A 27,243-nucleotide genomic window follows, 5' to 3' on the forward strand; every position below is an offset into this window, starting at 1 on the left:
TTATTTTGTATTATAGATGTTTTAGGGGGGTTTCTCACAATTAAAGCAGTCAAATGAACGTGATCAAAATTTTGATTCGTGCTTATTATTTTTTTATGCTTGACTGCAATTCAATTAGCGGGAATATGAGCCCATAGTAGGCTAGTTGAACCAGGGAATCCGTGTGTCCACCACGACAAATGAGCCTCATTGACTTGTATGGTTAAGGGGTCGTGTTCATTTACGTATTTCTGTGAAAACTATGAATACCACACACAAATTAGCAGTCCACGCACATGTGACAATTCACAAATGCAGATTCAACGATCCATCCATAAATATATCATCTTTCATAAATATTGATATATACATACTTGTGTAAAGATTTTATTTAGGTAAGATGCATTTGTGGAAAATTTATGTTTTTACTTGTTTTATGAATTGTGTTTTGAATTTACGAATTAGATTTTATAAATGTGAATTGGGCTGTGCATTTATGAATTTTGTTTTGTAAATGTATTATTATTGTGGCTGATCCGGCTCCATACCAGGCCTAGTTCTATAAGGGGCTAACTCTTCAGTCAACTAAACTGGACAGTTTTACATTTATTTTATAAACTAAAAGTAATTAGGCTAGATTTGTAAAGTCATTCTGTATTAAAGAATAGGCATTACTGTATGTAAAGATACAAAAAAATGGAAAAACAATTAGACCAATGACAGCTAATTCCCCTTTTAGCTGAAATGTATCAAATATTTCCAAGCCCATTTCTTTATTGTCATTATGCAGTCCAGAGGCCATGCCTTTGGACAAATTGAGTTATATGTCTATGACATTTAACTTGTCAAATGTCATGACCCAAAAAAAAAGATAAAAATAAATAAATCATAAATCAATGTTTTTCAAAACTAGGGAAATCATTTAGTTAGGAAGGTACTTAGGTAGGTATTTCTTTTACAGACACTCTTAGAAGACATCTGTTTTTAATGTAACCTTACATTTAAACTGACAGCTATTTGCTCACTGCAGGTGATAGCTAGCATCGGCAATGTACATAAAGTTATAGTCAGAGATAGTACACAGCCAGCATATAACCTTAAGTGAGAAAGACTGCAGAATATTTAACAATTTTTAATAAATGTCATAGTTTGCATTTTTCATGTAATAAATATAATTCCTGTTTCTTTAATATACTTTTTTTTATTAGCAGACACTCTACCCCCCCCCCCCCACACACACACTTCCCTTCATTTTCTGCCAAATCGAAACCCAAATCCTCCTTTCTGTCTGTTGTAGGCTTGCAAACCTCCTGCAATGGAAGTGAGTGCCTCGTTCCGCTTCTCTCCACCATCTTCTTCCATTTCTCCCCCCCGTGGATATGGCACAGACACTATATGGTTGTCTGGCAATGTCCCCATGGGTCTCTGTCCCAGATCCCCTCTCTTCTGGTCCTTCACCGTGCCCCTCTGTCCCCATCCCATTTCTGTCTTTACCCTCCTCTGAAGCTCTTCGGGTTCCAGGCCCTGAATCAGAGCCCAGGGCTGGAGTGCTGCCACTGGCCTGCCATCTGGACCTCCCAGCGAAGACTGCAGCTGGAGCATTGTTGCTTCCCACTCAGGGTTGTCCAGTGTTGGCAAAAAAACCATGGGATGGTGTGGTAGCATTAGACCTCGGGGAGGCTGAACCAGTAGAACCAGCAAAAAGAAAACTGTGGTTTGAAGAGTGAAGGAGAGATGGAAAACCTTGAATTTCATCTGGAATTTAAGAAATAAAGGATGGTTAAGAAAATTCCTTTTAAAAAGAGACAGACATTCTTAACTGGCTTATTTTTTACACATCAAACCAATTTTTAAACGTACCTTTCAGTGTGATCTGAATCTCTATCCATCAACCCATCTACGTGTAGCTTCTTTAAATACCCTACCGAAGCTAGATTTGTCCATTGTCAATGACTAGACAGCTGTTCATTAATTGGTTAAAACATCCATGTGGCACACAAGACCATTTTGACAATGTAATCAAAATTCCTTTAACTAGGATACACAGTCAGTTTAACTGGGAGAGATGAAGTGGACAATTACTGAAAAATGGGCATATTATGCAGTCTAACACACAAAACCTCACCAAGAGGTCTGAGAAATATCAGGAAGAATTTCGCCATTGTCTCCTTATGGTTAGTGCTGTTATGTCCCAGGGTGTTCTGATTATAATAATTGTTGTGAGGAAACGCTTGTGTTCCCTGAGTTGTGCTCTCTTCCGTTTCTCTCTATCACTCTCTCACTCATGTTAATTATCACATGCTGCAACTGGTTGTAATTTACAATATCAGTGTGAGCATACCAGCTTTACATCTGCTATGTTTTGACATTATACTGATGAAGTTTGAAGTCAATCGGGTAAAAATAAGATGATTTGAAAGCATTTTGAAAGTGACACACGTCCTGCTGCCAGCTGCTGGTGCTATAACTTTGACTCACAATAGTCACAGTCATGCGATCAGCCTCCTATGGCAAACACACGACTGAAGTTTCATCCAAATCAGTCAATAGGCAGAATTTATAACACACTTCCTGTTTCCCTTTTCTCGCCATATATTTGTCTCCTCGCCACGGCCAAACCGTTTGAGATATCAAAAATCTGCTTGCAATTTAGCATCCTCAATGCCTTGACTTCATGCTGACCGAGTTTGGCACTGACTGGGTCAATCGCCTAGGAGGAGTATATTAAATTCCAGAGCATAACTCACTTCCTGTTGGGCTGACGCATAACTTAGAGCACGGAAGTCGTTTGGCCCAATGAGATCTATATGTGTACCAAGTGTGTTTGATTTCACACCCCACTTAAGGGGCGCTGTTGAGCCCGCCTGCCACGCACCAGCTTTGGTCCGGCCCTGTTGGCCACAGATTACAATGCGTGTGCAAAGTTTCAAGAGTTTTTGAGCATCATAAGGATCCCAAAAGTGCTCGAATAGTCGAAAAAACAAAATTGTCCTGAGAAAAACAACAGGGCTCTGCGCCTTTTCAGGCTTCGGCCCTAATTAATGATTAATTTAGGCATATTAGCCATTATTTACAACTTAATAAGCCATATATATTTTTTTTTGTGCAGTGATGTAATTATATTTCTGTGCCATTCTGTGAAGTAACTGAACAATAAGCTAGTAGTTATCTTGAATTACTGCTGATTTCATCATTATAAATGGCTAAAATAGAGTAATAAAGCAAATTTGACCCCCATTCTAAAGTAAAAGTTTTATCCTCATCAATTATGGCACTTATTCAATCAATCAATCAATCAATCAATCAATCAATCAATCAATCAATCAATCAATCAATCAATCAATCAATCAATCAATTAATCAATCAACCAATCAATCAATCAATCAATCAATCAATCAATCAATCAACCAATCAAATTTATTTACATAGCGCTTTTACAATGACGGTTGTTTCAAAGCAGCTTCACAGTGTTAAACAGGACAAACACAATTTGATTTAGCTGTACAGTCGTTCTGGAGAAAACAGTGATGTTATCAGCTTATTTTAATTTATCATATAGCAACAATGTGGGCAGATCAATATTATATTTTATAGAATGAAATTATTAGAATTCAATAATAAACACTTTTATTTGTATATTTACTAGTTGAATAACTTAGATCAGGCTTTTAGAGCGGAGTTAAGTTAGTTTTAGGTTTGATATTTGCTGGATTTTCGTTTTCCCTTGACACAGTTTAAAAGAGTAGACAATCTTTCAGAGACATAAATACCATGAATAGTTTTAACAATTATGCAACTACTGTATTGCAACATAAAATTGTATTCAAAACCACTTAATTGTATTACAGCTTTATATTTATAACCGAGAATGCTTTGACACACTCATTACCGTGCTTCATGACAAAGGGAACGTCTGTAAGTTCCCCTACAGCGTAAAAAGCCTCTAATTTGTATAAGTAAAAATTGCTTTTAACATAAGCTTAAATAAATACAAATAATTCAAAGATTGTAGTTCATGATTTTCTTAAAGACTTACTTAAAAATATTTTTGCTCCTCATATACCGGTATGTAGCCTACTGTACACTAATATTTTTTGAAATATTCACTGTTAGTGTATTTTTCATGTTACTGTAATGCACTGTAATGCAAAGTTTTTTTCCTAGGCTACTCCAAAGGTTAGTACGTTCGTAGTTACAAGACTGACTGACTTACTTACTACAAGTGAAAATCTGCTAATTATTTCCTTACTGTACAGTAAAGTAATATTTTAAGAAAACATGATGGAAATTCACCAAAAGGGTTTTCTCATGTTCCAAAGGTTGTAGTACATCCCTGGTGGACAGACTGAATACAGGTGATAATTTGCCAATATTTCCTTTACTGTATGTACAGTACACAAATTTTCCAGATAAAATTACAGTAGCTCACCAAAGGGGTTTTCTCATGTTTCAAAGGTTGTAGTACATTCCTAGTGTTCAAACTGACTTACTACAGGTACAATTATGCCAATATCATTCTTACTGTACCTACAGTACAATAATATTTCCAGAAAAAAACATTACAGTAGCTCACCAAAGGGGTTTTCTCGTGTTCCAAAGGTTGTAGTATATTCCTAGTGTTCAAACTGACTTACTACAGGTACAATTATGCCAATATCATTCTTACTGTACCTACAGTACACTAATATTTCCAGAAAAAAACATTACAGTAACTCACCAAAAGGGTTTTTTTCATGTTCCAAAGGTTGTAGCACATTCCCAGTGGACAGACTGACTTACTACAGGTGACATTTTGCCAATATACCACTTACTGTACATACAGTACACTAATATTTCAAGAGAAAATTTATATTAACTCACCAAAAAGTTTTTTTTCATGTTCCAAAGGTTGTAGTACATTCCCAGTGGCTAGACTGATTTACTAAAGGTGATAATTTGACAATATTTCCCTCACTGTATGTACAGTACACTTATTTTCCAGATAAAATTACGGTAGCTCACCAAAGGGGTTTTCTCATGTTCCAAAGGTTGTAGTACATTCCTAGTGGTCAAACTGACTTACTACAGGTACAATTATGCCAATACCATTCTTACTGTACCTACAGTACACACAATTTTTCAGAAAAAAAAAACATTACAGTAAGTCACCAAAAGGGTTTTTTCATGTTCCAAAGGTTGTAGCACATTTCCAGTGGACAGACTGACTTACTACAGGTGACATTTTGCCAATATACCACTTACTGTATGTACAGTACACTAATATTTCAAGGAAAAATTACACTAACTCACCAAAATGGTTCTCATGTTTAAACAGTGGTAGTGCATTCCCAGTAGACAGACTGACCTACTACAGGTGAAATTATGCCAATATCATCCTTACTGTACATACAGTACACTAATATTTCCTGAAAAAAAAAAACATTATAGTAACTCCCAAAAGGGGTTTTCGCATGTTCCAAAGGTTGTAGTACATACCTAGTGGACAGACTGACTTACTGCAGGTGAAATTATGCCAATATCATGCTTACTGTACATACAGTACACTAATATTTAAAGAGAAAAAAACATTATAGTAACTCCCAAAAGGTTTTTTTTCATGTTCCAACAGTTGTAGTACATTCCCAGTGGCCAGACTGACTTACTACAGGTGATAATTTGCCAATATTTCCCTTACTGTATGTACAGTACACTATTTCCAGATAAAATTACAGTAGCTCACCAAAATGTTTTTTTCATGTTCCAAAGGTTGTAGTACATTCCTAGTGGTCAAACTAACTTACTACAGGTGACATTTTGCCAATATACCACTTACTGTATGTACAGTACACTAATATTTCAAGGAAAAATTACACTAACTCACCAAAATGGTTCTCATGTTCCAAAGGTTGTAGTACATTCCTAGTGGCTAGACGGACATAATACAGGTGGTAATTTGCCAATATTTCCTTTACTGTATGTACAGTACACTAATATTTCTAGATAAAAATTACAGTAGCTCACCAAAGGGGTTTTCTCGTCTTACAAAAGTTGTAGTACATTCCTAGTGGCCAGACTGACCTACTACAGGTGAAATTATGCCAATATCATCCTTAATGTACATACAGTACACTAATATTTCAAGAGAAAAATTACAGTAACTCACCAAAAAGTTTTTTTCATGTTCCAAAGGTTGTAGTACATTCCTAGTGGCCAAACTAGGAACTTACTACAGGTGAAATCTTGCCAATATACCCCTTTACTGTATGTACAGTACACTAATATTTTAAGAGAAAAATTACAGTAACTCACTAAAGATATTTTTAAGTATTGTAACTGCTTTTCATTAATTGATTAAAAAACAGTAAGCTATTTTTTCATCTTTTATTTTGGAAAAAGAACTTAGAAATAACCTAGAAATAACAACCTTATTTTGATGATTCAAGTTTTTTTTTAAATAAAGTTCCAAATAACGTTATACAGTCCCAAATTTTAGCCTTGAAACGCATCACATTATTCAAAAGCTGTGTCCCAAAGTGAAGGGTGCAAAAAAATAAAAAAAATAAAAATAAAATAATATATTTATATATATATATATATATATATATATATATATATATATATATATATATATATATATATATATATATATATATATATATATATATATATATATATATATATATATATATATATATATATATTTAAAGCTTTTTATTGGGTTTTGACATGCTTCAAAGCCTGCGACGATGGGAGACCGGACCATAGCATGTAAATCTAGCCGCTTAAATATTGTCAAATTGCAAATATTAGTTAACAGTTTATTTCTTATGTTAAATGTAACTGTTACAATATATTTTAAACATTTAGCCTGTATACGTCCAAGTTTTTTTTTAAGTTGGCCTACTTATTTTTAATCAACTCATCATCTCAGATGCATTGTCTACTTTTTATGACATGCCAGCCGTCGACCGAGTCAGCCCCGCAAAGCTGCGGACAGTGGAAATATGCCCTGCTCACCCCAGAAGATGATGTCCCGCTCAGGCCTTACCAGAGTCTCTATTGTGCATTATTCCCCATCCCGGTCCAGCTCCAGCTTCTCCCGCTCAGCACAATGAAAGTGTAGAAAAGGGTTTTCTTCCGGTTTGGCTGATAATACAAATTTCTGTTGTTTCTGATGTTAAACTTAAGTTATATTATTGGTCTATAAATAGACTATAGTTTAAAAAGGGTAAGCTAATGTATAGACCAATATATTTTCATTTACACATTTTAAATTACATGACAAGAAAATATATGTATAAACATATATAAATGGGGTTAAAGGGGGGGGTGAAATGCTGTTTCATGCATACTGATCTTTTTACACTGTTAAAGACTTGGAATCCCATACTAAACATAGACAAAGTTTCAAAAGTTAAGGTGGACGTTTGATGGGAGTATTTCTTTGTCAAAAATACTACTTCCGGTTAGTCATAAGTTTCGGCAAGTTTTTTGAGATCATGCGTCCCCATTGACGTTAGTGGGGGCGGAATTTCCTTGTATGGGCCTTACGGACAATTCTACCGGAAGCGCGTGAGAGAGAGAGAGGGAGAGAGAGAGCAACAGCCTACGCCCATCAAAGCGCTGGCTTGTAGGATGCTAAACAGGTGATATAACCAGTAGCTACTGACTTACCCACTGATAGGCCGGCGGTCGATCTGTATTAGCACTTTCCTCACGCGACGGGCGAATCACTTTCCTCACTGAGCGACTCACTTTCCTCACGCGGCAGGCGAATCACTTTCCTCACTGAGCGAATCACTTTCCTCACAGAGCGACTCACTTTCCTCACGCGGCGGGCGAATCACTTTCCTCACTGAGCGAATCACTTTCCTCACAGAGCGAATCACTTTCCTCACAGAGCGAATCACTTTCCTCACGCGGCGGGCGAATCACTTTCCTCACTGAGCGAATCACTTTCCTCACAGAGCGAATCACTTTCCTCAGGCGGCGGGCGAATCACTTTCCTCACTGAGCGAATCACTTTCCTCACAGAGCGAATCACTTTCCTCACGCGACGGGCGAATCACTTTCCTCACAGAGCGACTCACTTTCCTCACGCGGCGGGCGAATCCCTTTCCTCACTGAGCGAATCACTTTCCTCACTGAGCGAATCACTTTCCTCACAGAGCGAATCACTTTCCTCACGCGGCGGGCGAATCACTTTCCTCACTGAGCGAATCACTTTCCTCACAGACCGAATCACTTTCCTCACAGAGCGAATCACTTTCCTCACTGCAGCGCGCTGCTGCACACGTCATTATTTAGCTCCGCTCACATGACACGCCCCCACCCGCTCGGCTTTTTTCGGAAAGACTCGGAACAGCGCATCTTTCTTATATAATTATTAAAAAAATAAAGACTTTTCGGAGATATGCAGGATGCAATGCTACTCTATAGGTACTCAAGATTGACATGACACTGACTGAAACTGAGTGTTTCACCCCCCCTTTAATGTATAGCTACAAATTATAACGTGCATTACAAAAATAAACAATAGGCTTCAGAAGAACCACTTCTCTTTAATTTAGCCTACGTTTGAAGTTAACGAAAATGAACAAACGACAGCAGTTTCTTTGTTTAATTTACAAATAATGTGCATAAAAAATAATAAACTAATACTATAGCCTAGCCATTTAAATTGTTCTGTGTCGGCCACGCATTCAGCCTTTGGAGGATCGATCTTTCGGTGACCGTCGTTGAACATTTACTCATTCATTCATATAAAAAACTTTATTTTAGCATCTTAGTCAGCAGTTTTCGTTTATTTACATTTTTTTCTTATAATTCTGAGTGACAGATGTCACATTTGATCTAGCCTTTTTTTCTGTGATGTTTTAGCTACGGTGTTGACAGTAGGCTATACTATGCTGTAAGAAAAATAAATGATTGCAAGGACAATTTCTATCCCCAGTGTCTTTCTTTCTGTAAGGGAAATTTAAAAGATAGATTCTGGAAACAAAATCTAAATTTAGCTGGATCAGTTGGGTCGGGAATAAAATAATTTATAGCGGGTGAGCACGGATTGAATTTTACGCGCGAGGGGAATGGTGCGGTGCGGAATAGTGGGAGCGGGACGAAAATACAGCCCCGCGCAGATTATATTTTGAGGCTATTTAAAGCTACACTGTGTAACTTTTTTAGTTTATTCTTAGCTAAAATCACTTTGTTCTTTCAAAAATATATGTGCTCATTAATGTATATTTCTTTCTTTCAAATAATAAAGTATTCGCGTAATTTTATAATATACCATTGAAAATACATACGTGTTGAGGGTTCGGATGGCGGTCGCCATGTTGCTCCTCCATCTTGAAAGTACATTTGCCAAAGAGGGACATTCCCGTCAATTCAAGCTTCGCTTTTCGCGTTTTTACACTCGATGGCACCGTGTCGAACGTGAAGAGGGGGATTGCTTGAGGCTGCTATATGATGACGGAGGATCACTCTTAAGCCCCTTTCACTGCACGTCGGACCCGCAATATTCCCGGAACATTGCCGGGTCGCCTTCTGTGTGAAAGCAACCACGTCCCGGAATTGATTACCGAATTCGACCCGGGTCGGGGACCTAGTAACATTGCGGGATATGTATCAGAGTCGCCAAGGAAGCGGAAAAGAGAATTAAGACGGCAACGCAACATGCAAATCAACAAGACAAAAGTAAATATTGGAGTGGCCTTTCAAGATGGAAAGAGCTCATGAGGAGCAATGATTTTAAAAAGAACGCCGACGTTGCCTGTTTTCTTCTCGACAGGTAATATTAATTCAGCCTATTTGTGTATATTGGAAGTTTTATTGTTGCTTGGCTAATTATATCATGGTGTGCTGTGCATAACACTAGAACGACGTCTAGGATAGTTTTCCTCGCGTCAATGATGAAAAAGTATTGTTTACCTTAAAGGGGTACTTCAGCGCTGGGAAGATGAATCTGTATTTAAACTGGGTCATCAATGTAGTAGAAATGTGAAATTATTTTTGAATTTGGTGCCTTCTAGACTGAGAAAAGACAGAAAATGTATTTTTGTCTCATGGGGATGAAAGACTACAATTCCCAGAATGCTTCGCTGCCCTGTTAGGCCATTCCCAAAGTCACCTACTGGATTACTGTGACTGAGTTGAAGACACTACGATTAAAACCTGAACGTGTCTGTTAAATATAATGAGTGAGTCACCGCGCGAGTATCACAGCACTGATCATACTGTGAGAGAAATGAGCTCGTGATGAGAGCTGAGGTAATCGCGACTACACTCGCGGCATACATTCACAACGCGAGTTCAGTCTGGTGCTTTTCAGTTCATGCCTTACTAACCAAGCTTAACTTTCATAGAAATTAATTTGAGAAGTTAAAACACTTACATTGCTCACCATAGCTCCGTTTAAATGAGTGCCTGCAGCTGCCTGCTGAGCTCTCCCTGCGAGCTGAGTGTAATCTCCCATCCCCCATGCGCGAGTTCAAAACATGCGGAAATGGCTCTCTCTGCTGGCTGTAGTCTTTAGCCTTATTCCATACATTCCTCCTATGATGCAAATATCGTCAATTTGCATCATAGGAGGAATTTTTCCAGAAATAAAATGCATAAATCTCTTGTCTCAGGGGGATATAAGGGGGAAAAGCACAATCATTTGAATATACTCCTTTCTACTGATACAAAGCCATATGCTAATCGCTGAAGTAACCCTTTAACATAAATCCGTGTTCTATGACGGATAACATGAGATTAATATTTTAATTGCATCATAATTTGTTTGCCTTACGCTAGTGGTATTGTACAATATACAGAATAACGATAGCACTGATGAAAGTTACTTTACTCAGATTAGCTTGCATTCATCTGGGAACCTGATAGCTGATGTTAGCAATGAACTGGTTAAAAATAACAAAAACGTAAAACTATTATTCATTTTACATAGATTAATTTGATCATAGATCATTTGGTAAATTAAATAACTGCAAATTATAATAGTTTTCAAAAATTACCTCATCACTTGAGTTGAAGCAACACTCACCGAAGAGGTCGAACTGGAAGCCATGACTAAATCGGCCACCGTAGGAGTTGAAACTAAATCGAAATTGAGAGGAGCAGAAACTATTATTCACTGGATGGTCATATACCTTTTCACCACTAGATGGGGGAAAATATCACACAGTGTAGCTTTAAAAAAAGTGTATGAAAAAAAGAAGAAGAAAGAAACAGCGAAAAGGGTGATAATGGACTGATTCATCTTCTTGAGTGAATGGTTGAGAAATAAATTGCATTTAAAAATTGGGAAATTAAAGTTAATCTTGGTTGCTCAGGGCAGGGAACTGGGAACTGTGCGAATGCACTAAATGTTTTATTTACTTCAAGCGCTTGCGCTGTTGTGTTCAATAGTAGGCTACACATGAGTTACCAACCTCCTTACAGTCTTTAACTGGGAAATTTGATCGAGTGCCGCGGGAATGCGGACCAGTCAAATCCTGTAGTCCCCAGTGTGCTATGAATTCTGGGATAGGGAAGGCTGCGAAGTTGTGGGAAGGTCCCATCTGCTGTAGCCTTCCTTTGCCTGAGGGCGCATTTTGAAGTCGCTCATGAATTGCGGCAGCCTTTGTCGCACCGCTGTGACGCAATCGCACTTCAAATGTGGCCTTCAAAGGTGTAGCTCTCACTTTGGGACAGCCTTCGTAGTGCCGCTGTGACGTAATCACACTTCAAATGCGGCCTTCAGAGGGTGCAGCCTTCACATTAGGCTTGTTTAAGATGAGCAAAATCTGCGCAGAACCGATCACCGGTGATCAGTGCGAGATGCATGCAGGTTAGAAATGTGTCCGAGGGCAGTCCGCCTTGCTCTGATGTCATGCCGACGTATGTCAAAAATCTCTCTGGATGGCGAGGCGGATGTGTCGGATTCTGCAGTGGAGCGCAGTTGCGCTCCACCGACTGCGCGGAGCAAAAGCACGATGGGAATCGACTTGCTGACGACACAGCTTAATGCTTATTGGTTTAAACAACCATGATGTAAGGTTGCTTTTTAAAATATTTGATTTTAAAACTCTGATATCATGTTTTAATGTGTATAAATTATGTGTGAATATTCCCAAACTCTCGGACAGTGCGATCTCTCTGTGGGTTATGTGATTGTTGTCATATTAATACAAATATATAAAAACACAAATACAATATATTAATATTAATAAATATATTAATACAAAAATAAAGTAAAAGAAGTTACATTTAAATTTTTACATGGTATATATCCAGCTAAAAGTGTGATAGAGAGGTTTAATTTAGATATTGATTATTCATGTGATTTTTGTTCAATAGAAAAAATATATATTATTCATCTATTTTGTTATTGTATATACACAAAGATTTTTTTGGGTGGACGTTGAAAATTTAATTAGAAGGAAAACAAATGTTATATTTAAATTAAATAATTTTGATATATGTATATTATTCCAATGAATGTAATAATAATAATAATAATAATAATAATAATAATAATAATAATAATAATAATAATAATTATAATAATTTCACCTTTATTGTGCAACTTTTTATTATTTTGGGAACACAAAAAGAAGATCCAAGCCACATTTTATTCATTTTCTTAAGGAGACTAATGCACCAGTTTAAATAATATTGTGAATAAAAAAGAAAGAAAGACTTGTAATATTCTTAATGAAAATATTTTTTTTAAATTAATTTATGAAGGTTTGTACACTCTGGCATTTTTTTGTTTCATTGTTCTTTTTTTATTTTATTTTGTTATATATATATATATATATATATATATATATATATATATATATATATATATATATATATATATATATATATATATATATATATTCATATGTTTTCTTTGTTGTATATTACATGTTTTTTCTCGCAATAAAAAAACACACAAAAAAACATGTGTTAATAACAATGTTTATAATTTCTTATACTTATGAAGTACTATCATGTATAAAACAAAACTGTGCATCCGTTAATTACTTATACCTGGTGATAATATATAGTATCAAACACAACACATTGTAAATTGTTTAATTTTTGGAAAACGTTTTATGTATGTAGACTACTTTCCTAACAAGGTTAGGTTACTGCTTTTGACTTTTCACATCGCAATGTTACAACCCCAAATCAGAAAAAGTTGGGACAGTATGGAATGTGCAAATAAAATAAAAAAGAAGTGATTTCTAAAATTACTTTGACTTGTATTTCAAGCCAGTGTTGGAGCGGTCTCATATGAAGCAATCTGAGCGGCGTCACCGCGGCTGCAGATGCCATATGCCCCAGGAGCCTCTGAAAAAGTTTCAGTGGGACCGCTGTTCTGCCTTTGGACATATTCAAGCAGTTCAACACCGACCTGACTCCGTGAGGCGCGCAGTCTGGCTGACCGAATCCAGCTCCATACCGAGGTAAGAGATTCTCTGAGTAGGACAGAGCTTGCTCTTCTCTCGGTTGACCCGAAGGCCCAACAGGCTGAGGTGACTGAGCACCATGTCCCTGTGTTCGCACAACTGCTCCCGAGACTGGGCGAGAATGAGCCAGTCGTCGAGATAGTTGAGAATGCGAACGCCGCGTTCTCGGAGTGGAACAATGGCTGCCTCCGCGATCTTCGTAAAGACGCGGGGCGACAGGGACAGCCCGAAGGGCAGGACCTTGTACTGGTATGCCCTTCCCTCGAACGCAAAGCGTAGGAACGGTCTGTGCCGAGGGAGAATGGAGACATGGAAGTACGCGTCCTTCAGGTCGATCGCTGCGAACCAATCCTGGGGACGGATGCATTGAAAAATGCGTTTCTGCGTTAACATGCGGGAGCTTGTGCAGGGCCCGATTCAGGACGCGCGGGTCCAGGATTGGCCGTAGCCCACCCCCTTTCTTGGGCACGATGAAGTAGGGACTGTAGAACCCTGTCTTCATCTCGGCTGGAGGAACCGGCTCGATCACGTCCTTCGCCAGTAGGACTTTGATCTCTGACCGCAAGACTTGAGCATCGCTGCTTCGCACAGAGGTGAAGAGGATGCCGCTGTACTTGGGTGGCCGGCGCGCGAACTGAATCGCGTAGCCGAGTCTGATGGTACGGATGAGCCAACGGGACGGTCGAGGGAGCTGTAGCCACGCTCCCAGGGACCGTACCAGCGGGATCAACGGCACCACAGACATGTCGTGAACTGCCACCCTGGCCCTCTTGGGGCCCAGGGGGATAGGAAACTGCTCTTTTTGTGTATATGTGGGTACCGCCGAGCTCCGGAGAGCTGGCGGCAGATGTAGGATACCAGTCGGGGCCCCCCGGTCCTCCTCCGGGGGGTGGGGGAGGGATGCGGACATCATCTCCCGAAGAGCAGCTCCTGTCCTCCCTGGGCTGCCTGTCTCAGGGCCGCTTCCCCTTGCGCTTGCCGGCAGGCTTAGCGGTCTGGACAGGTTGGGCGCCACCCTTGCGCCCGGCACCCTGCTTGGCCGGTGGAGGCTGCTGCTTTGGCTTGGCAGGGGCGGAGGCGGACGCCGGGCGACGCCCTCGGCGACGAGCAGGCGGGGGAGCTGCGGCCGGCGACTGGGTGGAGGCAGCAGCGGGTCGCCGGGGCAGGATGTTTCTGATAGCCTCCGTCTGCTTCTGGGCCACCGAGAACTGCTGGGCAAAGTCCTCGATGGCGTCGCCGAACAGGCCGGCCTGGCAGATAGGGGCGTTAAGGAATCGCACCTTGTCCGCATCACGCATATCCGCCAGGTTCAGCCACAGGTGGCGTTCCTGGACCACGAGCGTGGCCATCGCCCGACCCAGGGAGCGTGCAGTGACTTTCGTCGCTCGGAGAGCGAGGTCCGTCGCCGCACGCAGTTCCTGCATAACGCCCTGGTCGGAACTTCCCTCGTGCAATTCCATGAGCGCCTTGGCCTAGTAGACCTGCAGGAGCGCCATGGCATGCAATGCCGATGCGGCTTCTCCACAGGCTGTGTAAGCCTTGCCGGTTAGCCCGGACGAGAACTTACACGCCCGGGAGGGGAGGCGCAGGGCACCACGCCAGTCCGCAGCGGTCTTGGGACACAGATGCATCGCCACCGACCGCTCGACTGGAGGGATTCCCACGTATCCCTTCACCGCACCGCCATCGAGGGAAGTGTGGACGGAGGAGTCCGTCGATCGCACGCGAGCGCTATACGGCGCCGCCCACGACTTTGAGATCTCCTGATGCACTTCCGGGAAGAAAGGCACCGGGGCGGGGCGCTGAGAACCAGCACAGGCCGTCCCGAGAAACCAATCATCCAACCGCGAAGGTTCGGGACACGGTGGAGGGTTCCACTCGAGCCCTACGCTTGCGGGGGCCCGGGAAAGCATAGCCGTAAGCTCTGGGTCAGACTCGGGCAACGCTGTCACACCCGAAGGGGGCAGCGCAGCCGAATCCTCATCCTCAGAGCCCATTAGCTCGTCCCCCGATGCTGCGACCGACATCCTGTCTTCCACCGGAGCCCCGAAGGAAACGGCTGGCACTCCGCGCGAGAGGTCAGCACGCTCTTCCGGGAACTCCACCGGCACAGTGGAGGGGGGAGGGGCCCGAGGAGCCATTTGACCCGTCGGGTTAGCCCTGACCGTCACCCTCAGGTCCCCACCCAAGTCATCAGCCAGAGTAGCAGCCCTCTGCTTAGGCGCAGAAGGACCGCTAGACCGGGGGATGCGCGAGGGTGCTCCACCTGCTTTGAGGTATTGGAGTCTGGACCTAAGCACTGCGATGGTCATGTTCCCGCAGTGGGAACATGACTCATTCACGAACGCCGCCTCAGCGTGCTGAACGCCCAAACACGTGAGACAACGAACGTGACCGTCAAGCGGGGACAGAAAGCGACCGCACCCAGAAACACACGGTTTGAATGACATCTTGAAAAAGACACAGGGTCAAACCGTGTTTGCTCTTTTAGGATGGAAACTGCTCTTTTAGATTGTGCTGAAGCACTCAGGGAGATGACCGCGGTCAGCACGCAGTCCACAGTGCAAGCCTGCGTGTGACACTCAAAGTTTTTCTTTGGAAAAACGCCCAGCGAACCAACAACAAAAGCTCTTTTTGTGAGTGGTGCTTGAATGCAAACGATTGCAACAAGGTCGGTCTCTCGCTGAAGCGCCGTTACACCCGCACTGGCAGTTCCTTCCTTTCTCAAGACTCGTTTAAACAACGCTCTTCGTGGCAACAGCAATGTACTGTTCGGCTCCGAAGTTGAAAGCATTGATCTGCCATTCCACTTCCTATTTATACCCACGCTGTGGGGCGGAGCGTGGAATGTGCGGATCACATGCCAATCTCCGATTGGCTCGTTTTTATACACTCGAAGTGGATAGGTCTCTGAGTTCAGATCCCAATTCGTCGGTTCAGTTCTGACGTACGTCGAACGTGACCGACTGAAAGGGAACATTCTGTATGATCCTGTATGATTTATAAGCATTTTGAAAAGTGGGGACATGGCCAATGTAATACCTGTCATACCCATACACATTTGTGTCCTCATATGTCACAACCCAGCATAGTTTTGGCTATCTTCATCCGACTCAGACATAAAAGGTGACTGGATATTTATCTGTTTTACATAAAAATAATAACGAATACATAAAACAGATTGAAAAAAAAGACTAAAATGCCGCTTTACAATCACTTAACCACATGGGCACTTTGTGATTATAATTAATTAAATAAGATAAAGTAAATATATTTATTTTGCATGCAAATCGTGTATTTCATAAAGATAATTCTTTTTTGTCCGGCTATCTCGCTTGACTAGACGTGTAAAACACATCAGTGGACGTCTATTCACAACTTTTACTAGACGTGTAGAGGACTTCAGTGGACGTCTAATTCACAACCTCTTAAAAAATACTTGGTGCACTTAAATTAATTATTGCAGTATTAACCAATGTGTAAGGTAAGCACAGCTTTTGCATATTTCACAAGGATTTCATAACATAAGGGTCAGGATATACTATAATTGCATGTGTAAAAGACGTCGAATCACAACAGGCTGTATATTGAACTACACAGAGCTAAAAGTCAAAGTAACAATTATACATGCAACTCCCGAGAACTGTAGACATGAACAAACGTATCTGAATACATTTTTAAGAAACGTTTCTGTATTACACACACCCATTCATGCCGTACTACCGCGACTATTTTCGGCCAGGGACACAACGTTGCCGTCGGACCAATGTTTGCTGGGGATGATCTGAAAACACCAAATAAACAAGTAAGCTGTATTTTATCAATCTCCATTTGAGATGTTTTGCTTAAAGTTTCATTAAGTCGGTCTGTGTTGTGTCAGGATGGTCAGGACTCACGCACGAGCCGCTTCGCTGAACTGCTGTGAGAGCTGTGAGCTGCTGAAATAAGCCAATCAGAGCAGAGCTCAACATTAATATTTATGACTCTTCCAAATAAGTCGAAAACAGAGCATTACATCCTAAAGACAATTTATAGGTTTGTAAATGGACCTGTAAAACTGGACAATTATTTCCCTTAAATAATCCACATACCCTCTATGGAGATATCAGAGAACAATTTAAGGGGGGGGGGGGGGGTGGCACTCAGTTTCAGTCAATCTCATGTCAATCTTGAGTACCTATAGAGTAGTATTGCATCCTTCATATCTCCGAAAAGTCTTTAGTTTTATTATATTTATAAAAGAAATATGGGCTGTACCGAGTCTTTCCGGAAAAAAACGAGCGCCTGGAGGCGTATCGTGTGGGCGGAGCTAAAGAATGACGAGCGCGCAAAGGGGTGATGTCCTCAAGCGTGGAGAAGCCCATGGCTATCCATCTCAGCTAATAGATATATGATCCAGAATCATTCGGAGGCTGAAATAAATTGAACAGGAGAAACAGCAACAGCAGGACGTCCGTCTCTGTGGTATGTAGGCTACTGTATTTAGTGGCCTGTCAACATTTGTGTGTCGTTACTCGCAGTTTATGAGGAAATGATTCGGTTTATGGACTATTGTATGCGACTAAACCTTGGCAGTAGCAAGCAAAACGGTTTTGCACGGCAGACTAGTGTAACGTTATACATAGAACAACAGTGAAGTCCGTTAGCGCATTTGAATGACGAAGCATGCGATCGTGTCGTTTACTGATGTTTACTCACATGACGATAGCCAACAGCATAGATATTTAAAGCAGTTTTACTCACCGGCTGCTTCCAAAGCAGGGCCGAACCTTTATCGCTGGGACCGCTCCTTCAAAAACACATTTGTTTGGTATGATTTGGTAAAGTCCTGACAGCAGTGAACAGTGGAGATCCACTTTGCGACGCGACTGAAGAGATGTTGTGAAGCTTCCCGTCATTTCTGCGTTCAAATGGGTTCAAATTTAGCGCTGCCTTCCCGGAATGCTGTGCTGAAGCGTTGAAGTCGCTTGATGTCACCCAGAGGAATAAAGTGGAGCGTGGGGCGCAGTGTTTATGGGCGTGCATTTCCTCTCTCACTCTAGTTACACGCGCGCGCACCCTTCCGGGAGAAGAGCCCGTACGGCCCATACAAGGACCTTCCGCTCTATTAACGTCAAGCAGAGCCATACTCGAAAAAAACTCTCCGAAACTTGTGAGAAACTGGAAGGAGTATTTTTAACACAGAAATAATCCATCAAACGTCCAACATTAGTTTTTGAAACTTTGTCTATGTTTAGGATGGGAATCCAAGTCTTTAACAGTGTAAAAAGCTCTGTATGCATGAAACAGCATCCCCCCCCCCCCGACATGCGGGCAGACAGACATACATTACAGACAGACACACTACAGACTGACATGACATACAGACAGACAGACAGACAGATTACAGACAGGCATGACATGCTAGACAGACAGACATGCAGACATTACAGACACATTACAGACTGGCATGACATGCAGGCAGACAGACAGACAGACATTACAGACAGACAGACAGACAGACAGATGTACAACCCCAAATCAGAAAAAGTTGGGACAGTTTGGAAAACGCAAATAAAAAAAGAAAGTAGTGATTTCTAAATTTACTTTGACTTGTATTTCATCGCAGACAATATGAACACAAAATATTTCATGTTTTGTTCGGTCAACTTCATGTCATTTGTAAATATGCATCCTGTCCTGTCATTCAGACCTGCAACAAAAAATGTTGGGACAGGAAATTTGGTACAAAAGCAGCATCCAAGAAAGATCTAATCCTTTAGGAGCAAAGATGGGCAGAGGATCGCCAGTTTGCCAAGCAATACGTGAGAAAATTATTGAAATGTTTAAAAACAATGTTCCTCAAAGAAAGATAGGAAGAGATTTGGATATTTCACATTCAACAGTGCATAACATAATTACAAGATTCAAGGAATCTGGAGGAATTTCAGTGCGTAAAGGACAAGGCCGCAAGCCTAAGCTGAACAACCGTGATCCCGATCCCTCAGGCGGCACTGCATCAAGAATCGTCATTCATCTATAAGCGATATCACCACATGGGCTCAGGACTACTTTGGCAAACCTTTGTCAAGTACCACAATGCGTAGTTACATCCACAAATGCCAGTTAAAACTGTACTGTGCCAAAAGGAAGCCTTATGCTAACAGTGTCCAGAAGCGCCGTCGACTTCTCTGGGCTCGGAGGCATCTGGGATGGACCATCACACAGTGGAAATGTGTACTGTGGTCAGATGAATCAGTATTTCAGGTATTTTTTGGGAGGAATGGACGCCGTGTGCTCCGGACCAAAGAAGAAAAGGATCATCCAGACTGTTACCAGCAACAAGTCCAAAAGCCAGGGTCTGTCATGGTATGGGGTTGTGTCAGTGCCCTTGGCAAAGGTAACTTGCACTTCTGTGAAGGCACCATTAATGCTGAAAAGTACATAGAGATTTTGGAGCATAATATGCTGCCTTCAAGAAGATATCTTTTCCAGGGACGTCCATGCATATTTCAACAAGACCATGCAAAACCACATTCTGCACACATTACAAAGTCCTGGCTGCGGAGTAAGAGGGTACGGGTACTTGACTGGCCTGCCTGCAGTCCCGACCTGTCTCCAATAGAGAATGTGTGGCGCATTTTGAAGAGCAAAATGCGACAACGAAGACCCCGTACTGTGGCCCACCTTAAGACTTGTTTGCAGGAAGAATGGGACAAAATTACACCTGAAACACTTCATCACTTGGTGTCTTCAGTCCCTAAACGTCTTTTAAGTGTTGTGAAAGGGAATGGCAACATTACAAAGTGGTAAATGCTTTACTGTCCCAACTTTTTTTGAAATGTGTTGCAGGTCTGAATGACAGGAAAGGATACATATTTACAAATGACATGAAGTTGACCAGACAAAACATGAAATATTTTGTGTTCATATTGTCTGCAATGAAATACAAGTCAAAGTAATTTTAGAAATCACTTCTTTTTTATTTTATTTGCACATTCCATACTGTCCCAACTTTTTCTGATTTGGGGTTGTATATAATTAATTTTAACTTAAAAAAAGAAAAGAAACATAACCTAGGGTACATACAGGAACATAACTTTTACAGTACGATCTGATCATGCTGCAAAAAAAAGTGTTAACCAAGATCCATTTACTGAATATACAAAAATACGAATATGATTTCTTGAAATTGATAATATAAAGTGAGTTTATAATTGAAATAATAACAAATATCATCTATCAAAGCTCTTATTTCAAAGGAAAGGTTTTATAACTCATTGGCAGATATTTGATTTGTTTTCAACATAAATTTGCATAATTTTATTCAGTCTTTTGATAGTCCAATTTGCATTTGCATTCCATGTAAATGCATCTCTGTTTAAAGATGTTTAAATATCTATTTGGAAAAACAAGACAAAAATTTGGATTTTTAATTTGTTTTATTTTATTTTTGCAATGCATGCAACAATCAATGGCATGACTTAATTAATTGAAGTCTTTCTGCTCTATTTTAAGACATCTTCAAAGTTAATTTGTTTAGATGCACACATGTTAAACCTTAATAAATTAAACATTTATGACGCTCTATATGGCATCCCTTACAATTAAAAACATTAACACAAACACACAATTGTTAAAAACAACATAAATACACTGCTTATTGACTATCTGCCATGGAATCCTAGCCTGACAAGCCAGACCCACATCAAGATGTTTGGTCTGGAAACTCACCATTGACAGGGCTCAATCCGAGGGGCGGGATAAACGGTTGTCTTTCAAACTCCCTCTGCAAGCGATAGGATAGCGCTACCACCAACCAGAGCAACGAAGGTGAAACAGAGCTTGTTGATAGATTAAACATTCGCCGTATCCAGTCAGCAAAACTCCGAACACATCTTCCCTTTTTAAGAATGACTTCAGTGCCATTCTCTGTTCTTTTCTCAGAGAAAAGCTTTACTCCAAGTCTTTCAGAGTCGCGGTCAAAGCTGATTCAAGAGACCGCCGTTCGCCAGTTTCTGTGTTTACTAGAAGCACGCAAACGCAACTCAGCCGTCGTCATTATGTTAAGCCCCGCCCACCGGCTCTATACACGATGTGATTGGCCCGGCAAGAGTTAGGAGAATACATCTCAGAAGGGTATTGAGAGTTGCTAGACGACACTCGTGGGCAGATTAAATTTGCTGCCGCTAGGGTGCGTCTAGATTTCTAGCCTAACGGAATCCATACCTTTCGAGCGAATGCTAACATCATCCTCAGGTGACTGAAGTTGAAAATTAATTTACGCGCATGCGCGAATACACAAAATGACGTCATCGGCGCACATGCGTATTAAATACTGACAATACGCCACTTTGCACATGCTCGCTAACACATACCTGACGCAATATTCGTGATGTCACCGCGCTACAGTCTGCAGCGAGGAGTATAAGCCATGTTTATACGCGACGCATCCGCGTGAGCGAGAGGCAAAAATGACATCAATGCGGAGGGGGCGGTCGTGCACGTTGGGGTCCTAAGAGCCCATTTCACCTGTCAGTGTGCAGCGCATTTTTTATAACTCCATGCGCAGCTCCGCATCCGAAGATGAACGAGTTCTCGGTGAATCTAGCTGAGCATAACGTCTCATCACACCGGCCCCCAGTTTGCACATACAAATTAGGTGCTTATATTTACTAATTGAGCCTACAAAAGCAGAAATAAGCCAGTTTAAATAAAGATCCATGTTTAATCAAATAAAAAAATAAATAAACCACAATACTAAATTTTTGTGAAATTAGGAAATATTTAAGAGATCGTTAATTTAGTGCATATTTTGTTCCCTTTCAGTCGGTCACGTTCGACGTACGTCAGAACTGAACCGACGAATGGGATCTTACTTTAGAGACCAATCCTACTTCGAGCATCTAACAACGAGCCAATGAAATTTGGCATGCGATCACGCATTCCACGCTCCGCCCCGCAGCGCGGGTATAAAACAGGAAGTGGAATGATAGATCAGCGCTTTCTACTTCGGAGCCGAACAGTTTCATTTGCTGTTTCTACGAAGAGCTTTCTGACTACGAGTCAAAAAATTCCTGTGAAAGAGAGTCTGCCAGTGTGGGTGATACGGCGCGTCAGCGAGAGACCGTCCTTCAGTGATAAAGAGCTTGTTGGTTCGCTGAGCGTTTCCTTAAAAGAGTTGGTTCGCTGGGCGTATACACTATACACATACACAAAAACATCACTGAGAGCTCACACAGGCTTGCAGATCGAACTGTGTGGAGTTCATCTCCCTGAGTGCTTCAGGTCATCTCCCTGAGTGCTTCAGCACACTAAAAGAGCGACTTCCTTTTCACAAAAGAGCAACACGGTTTGACGCTGCGTCTTTTTCAAGATGTCATTCAAGCTGTGTGTTTCTGGGTGCGGTCGATTTCTGTCTCCGCTTGACGGACACGTTCGTTGTCTCTCGTGTCTGGGCGCACAGCACGCTGAGGCAGCGTTCGTGGATGAGTCATGTTCCCATTGCGGGAATATGTCCATCGCAGTGTTGCGGTCCCGTCTCCAGTACCTCAGAAGAGGTGGAGCGCCATCGTCCATCCCCCGATCTAGTGGTCCTCCAGCTGCAAAGCAGAGGGCTACTACTTTGGCTGATGACCTTGGTGGGGACCTGAGGGTGTCGGTCAGGGTAAACCCGACGGGTCTCACGGCTCCTCGGGCCCCTCCCCCCTCCACTGTGCCGGTGGAGCTTCCGGAAGGGCGCGCTGACCTCCCACGTGGAGCGCCAGTCATCTCTTTTGGGGCTCCGGGCGGAGGACCAGATGTTGGTTGCTGCATCGGGGGATGAGCTAATGGGTTCCGAGGATGAAGACTCGGCTGCGTTGCCCCCTTCGGGTGTGACAGCGTTGCCCGAGTCTGACCCGGAGCTTACGGCTATGCTTGCCCGGGCCGCCGCAAGTGTCGGGCTTGAGTGGAACCCTCCACCACGTCCCGAACCTTCGCGGCTGGACGATTGGTTTCTCGGGATGGGTCGCGCTGGTTCTCAGCGTCCCGCCCCGGTGCCATTCTTTCCGGAAGTGCATCAGGAGCTCACGAAGTCGTGGGTGGCGCCGTATAGCGCTCGCCAGCGATCGACTGACTCCTCCATCCTCACCACTCTCGATGGTGGTGCAGCTAAGGGCTACGAGGGGATCCCTCCAGTCGAGCGGTCGGTTGCGATGCATCTGTGTCCTAAGACCGCTGCGGACTGGAGGCACGCCCCGCGTCTCCCCTCCCGGACGTGTAAGTTCTCGTCCGGCTTGACGGGCAAGGCTTACTCAGCCTGCGGAGAAGCTGCATCAGCTTTGCACGCCATGGCGCTCCTGCAGGTCCACCAGGCCAAGGCGCTCATGGAACTGCACGAGGGTGGTTCCGACCAGGCAGTTATGCAGGAACTGCGTGGCACGACGGACCTCGCTCTCCGGGCGACGAAAGTCACGGCACGCTCCCTGGGTCGGGCGATGTCCACTTTGGTGGTCCAGGAACGCCACCCGTGGCTGAACCTGACAGACATGCGTGACTCGGACAAGGTTCGGTTTTTGAACGCCCCTGTCTGTCAGGCCGGCCTCTTCGGCGACGCCATCGAGGACTTTGCCCAGCAGTTCTCGGTGGCCAAGAAGCAGACGGAGGCCATCAAGAATATCCTGCCTCCACCCAGCCGCCCGGGGCAGCCCCCCAGTCTGCTCGTCGCCGAGGGCGTCCCCCGGCGTCCGCCCCTGCCAAGCCCAAGCAGCAGCCTCCACCCGCGAAGCAGGGTGCCGTACGCAAGGGGGCCGCCCAACCCGTCCAAGGGCCCGCGAAACCTGCCGGCAAGCGTAAGGGGAAGCGGCCCTGAGACGGGCAGCCCAGGGAGAAAAGGAGCTGCTCTGAGGGAGATGATGTCCGCATCCCGGGGGGGCACCATTGGTCACTACATCTCTGCCGCTGGCTCTCCGGAGTCCAGCGGTACCCACATTTTCACCAAAAGAGCAATTTCCTCTCTCTCTGGGCCCCAAGAGGGTCAGGTTGGCAGTGTGCGACGCCCACGGGCCTTGTCACTCCTTTCCTACCCTCCCGTCGCCAGGGGGCAGCTGTGTGGGCCTCGAGGACGCCCCCGGGCCTTCTCAACCACACACTGCCTCTCTCGTGAGCACTCAGCCAACACTCTGGGCCACCCACGGGCCTTCCGGGTCGGGGCTGAGTGCTTCACTTCCCTGCCACCGGGCAGTGGGCAGCAGAGTGGGCTCCGAGGACGCCTCCGGGCCTTCTCACGCACTCTCTGTCCAAACCAGGAGTGCTCAGGCAACACTTCGGGCCGTCTCCGGGCCTCCCGAGTCGGGCCAGAGTACTCCGCTTCGCTGCCCCACCCCGGGCACGTCTGTGGTGCCGTTGGTCCCGCTTGTACGGTCTCTGGGGGCCTGGCTAGGTCTCCCCAGACCGTCTCGCTGGCTCATCCGTACCATCAGACTCGGCTACGCGATTCAGTTCGTGCGCCGGCCGCCCAAGTACAAGGGCATCCTCTTCACCTCCGTGCGAAGCAGCGATGCTCAGGTCTTGAGGTCAGAGATCGAGGTCCTACTGGCGAAGGACGCGATCGAGCCGGTTCCTCCAGCCGATATGAAGACGGGGTTCTACAGCCCCTACTTCATTGTGCCCAAGAAAGGGGGTGGGTTACGACCAATCCTGGACCTGCGAGTTCTGAATCGGGCCCTGCACAAGCTCCCGTTCAGGATGTTGACGCAGAAACGCATTTTCCAATGCATCTGTCCCCAGGATTGGTTTGCAGCGATCGACCTGAAGGACGCGTACTTCCATGTGTCTATTCTCCCTCGACACAGACCGTTCCTACGTTTTGCGTTCGAGGGGAAAGCATATCAGTACAAGGTCCTGCCCTTCGGGCTGTCCCTGTCGCCCCGCGTCTTTACGAAGGTCGCGGAGGCAGCCATTGTTCCGCTCAGAGAACGCAGCGTTCGGATCCTCAACTACCTCGACGATTGGCTGATCCTAGCCCAGTCGAAGGACCAGTTGTGCGAACACAGGGACCTGGTGCTCAGTCACCTCAGCCAGTTGGGCCTTCGGGTCAACCGAAAGAAGAGCAAACTCTGTCCTACACAGAGGATCTCTTATCTCGGTATGGAGCTGGACTCGGTCAACCGGACTGCGCGCCTCACCGAGGAGCGAGTCCAGTCGGTGTTGAACTGCTTGAATATGTTCAAGAGCAGGACAGCGGTCCCACTGAAATTCTTTCAGAGGCTCCTGGGGCATATGGCATCTGCAGCCGCGGTCACGCCGCTCGGATAGCTTCATATGAGACCGCTTCAACGCTGGCTCAATGGCCGAGTCCCGAGGTGGGCGTGGCAGAGCGGCCAGTACCGGGTCCCAGTGACTCCTTACTCCCGCCAAACCTTCAGCCCGTGGTCCAACACTTCGTTTCTCCGGGCCGGGGTGCCCCTAGAACAAGTGTCCAGGCATGCTGTGCTATTCACGGATGCCTCCACCACAGGCTGGGGGGCCACGTACAACGGGCATGCAGTTGCTGGTCTGTGGATGGGGCCGCAATTGCATTGGCATATCAATTGCCTCGAGTTACTGGCAGTACATCTGGCACTCCGCCGCCTCAAAGGGCCGCTGCGTGGCAAGCATGTACTGGTCCGTACGGACAGCACCACGGCCGTTGCGTACATCAACCGTCAGGGTGGTCTACGCTCCCGTCGTCTGCTCCAACTCGCCCGCCACCTCCTCCTGTGGAGTCAGAAGCAGCTGAGGTCGCTTCGGGCCATTCATGTCCCTGGTGTGCTGAACCAGACAGCCGACGAGCTCTCTCATCAGCCGACACCTCCGGGAGAGTGGCGACTCCACCCCCAGGCGGTCCAGCTGATATGGGACCAGTTTGGAGCCGCACAGGTCGACCTGTTTGCCTCTCCGGACTCGACCCATTGCCAGTGGTACTATTCCCTGACCGGGGGTACCCTCGGCACAGATGCACTGGCGCACAGCTGGCCCCGGGACCTACGCAAGTATGCGTTTCCCCCAGTGAGCCTTCTTGCACAGACTCTGTGCAAGGTCAGGGAGGACGAGGAGCAGGTCTTGTTAGTTGCGCCGTATTGGCCCAACCGGACCTGGTTCCCAGAACTCACACTCCTCGCGACAGCCCCTCCTTGGCCGATTCCCCTGAGGAAGGACCTTCTTTCTCAGGGACGGGGCACGCTATGGCACCCGCGTCCAGACCTCTGGAATCTTCATGTCTGGTCCCTGGACGGGACGCGGAGGTTCTAGATGGACTACCACAAGCTGTCGTAGATACCATCGCTTCAGCTAGAGCCCCCTCTACGAGGCGCCTCTATGCTCTGAAGTGGAACCTGTTCGTTGAGTGGTGCGCTTCCCGCCGGGAAGACCCCCGAAGGTGTTCGATCAGCGTCGTGCTTTCCTTCCTGCAAGATGGGTTGGAGAGAAGGCTGTCTCCCTCCACCCTCAAGGTATATGCTGCAGCAATAGCAGCGTACCATGATGTAGTAGAAGGTAAGTCCGTGGGGAAGCACGACCTAATCGTCAGGTTCCTCAGAGGTGCGAGGAGACTAAATCCTCCTCGTCCATCCTCGATACCCTCTTGGGACTTAGCTCTAGTGCTCAGAGCACTTCAGAGCCCTCCCTTCGAGCCTTTGGCGTCTTGTGAGCTTAAGATCTTGTCAATGAAGACAGTGCTCCTGACGGCATTGGCCTCGATCAAGAGGGTAGGGGACCTGCATGCACTTTTGGTCAACGAATCGTGCCTAGAGTTCAGGCCAGGTAACTCTCACGTTGTCCTGAGACCCCGGCCCGGATATGTGCCCAAGGTTCCTACCACTCCCTTCCGGGATCAGGTGGTGAA

The 27,243-nt window shown here is 44.4% G+C and overlaps 1 protein-coding gene across 4 annotated transcripts in view; it reads right to left on the reverse strand.

Moving 5' to 3' along the window:
- Positions 1-1,226: 1,226 nt before the first annotated feature.
- qrfp (pyroglutamylated RFamide peptide) overlaps positions 1,227-27,243 on the reverse strand; it is a 97,752-nt gene continuing 71,735 nt past the window's right edge. For 3 of the 4 annotated variants that reach the window (XM_067426453.1, XM_067426456.1, XM_067426454.1), the window contains one exon: positions 1,227-1,734. In XM_067426453.1, coding sequence (XP_067282554.1) covers positions 1,228-1,734 — 507 coding nt within the window. In that variant the 3' untranslated portion in view covers position 1,227. Of the gene's footprint in view, positions 1,735-1,839; positions 1,859-27,243 lie in introns of those variants that run through there. The other variant, XM_067426457.1, reaches the window with a different exon arrangement.

Source organism: Pseudorasbora parva, chromosome 19, assembly GCF_024679245.1.
Source record: "Pseudorasbora parva isolate DD20220531a chromosome 19, ASM2467924v1, whole genome shotgun sequence".
Lineage (NCBI taxonomy): Eukaryota > Metazoa > Chordata > Actinopteri > Cypriniformes > Gobionidae > Pseudorasbora > Pseudorasbora parva.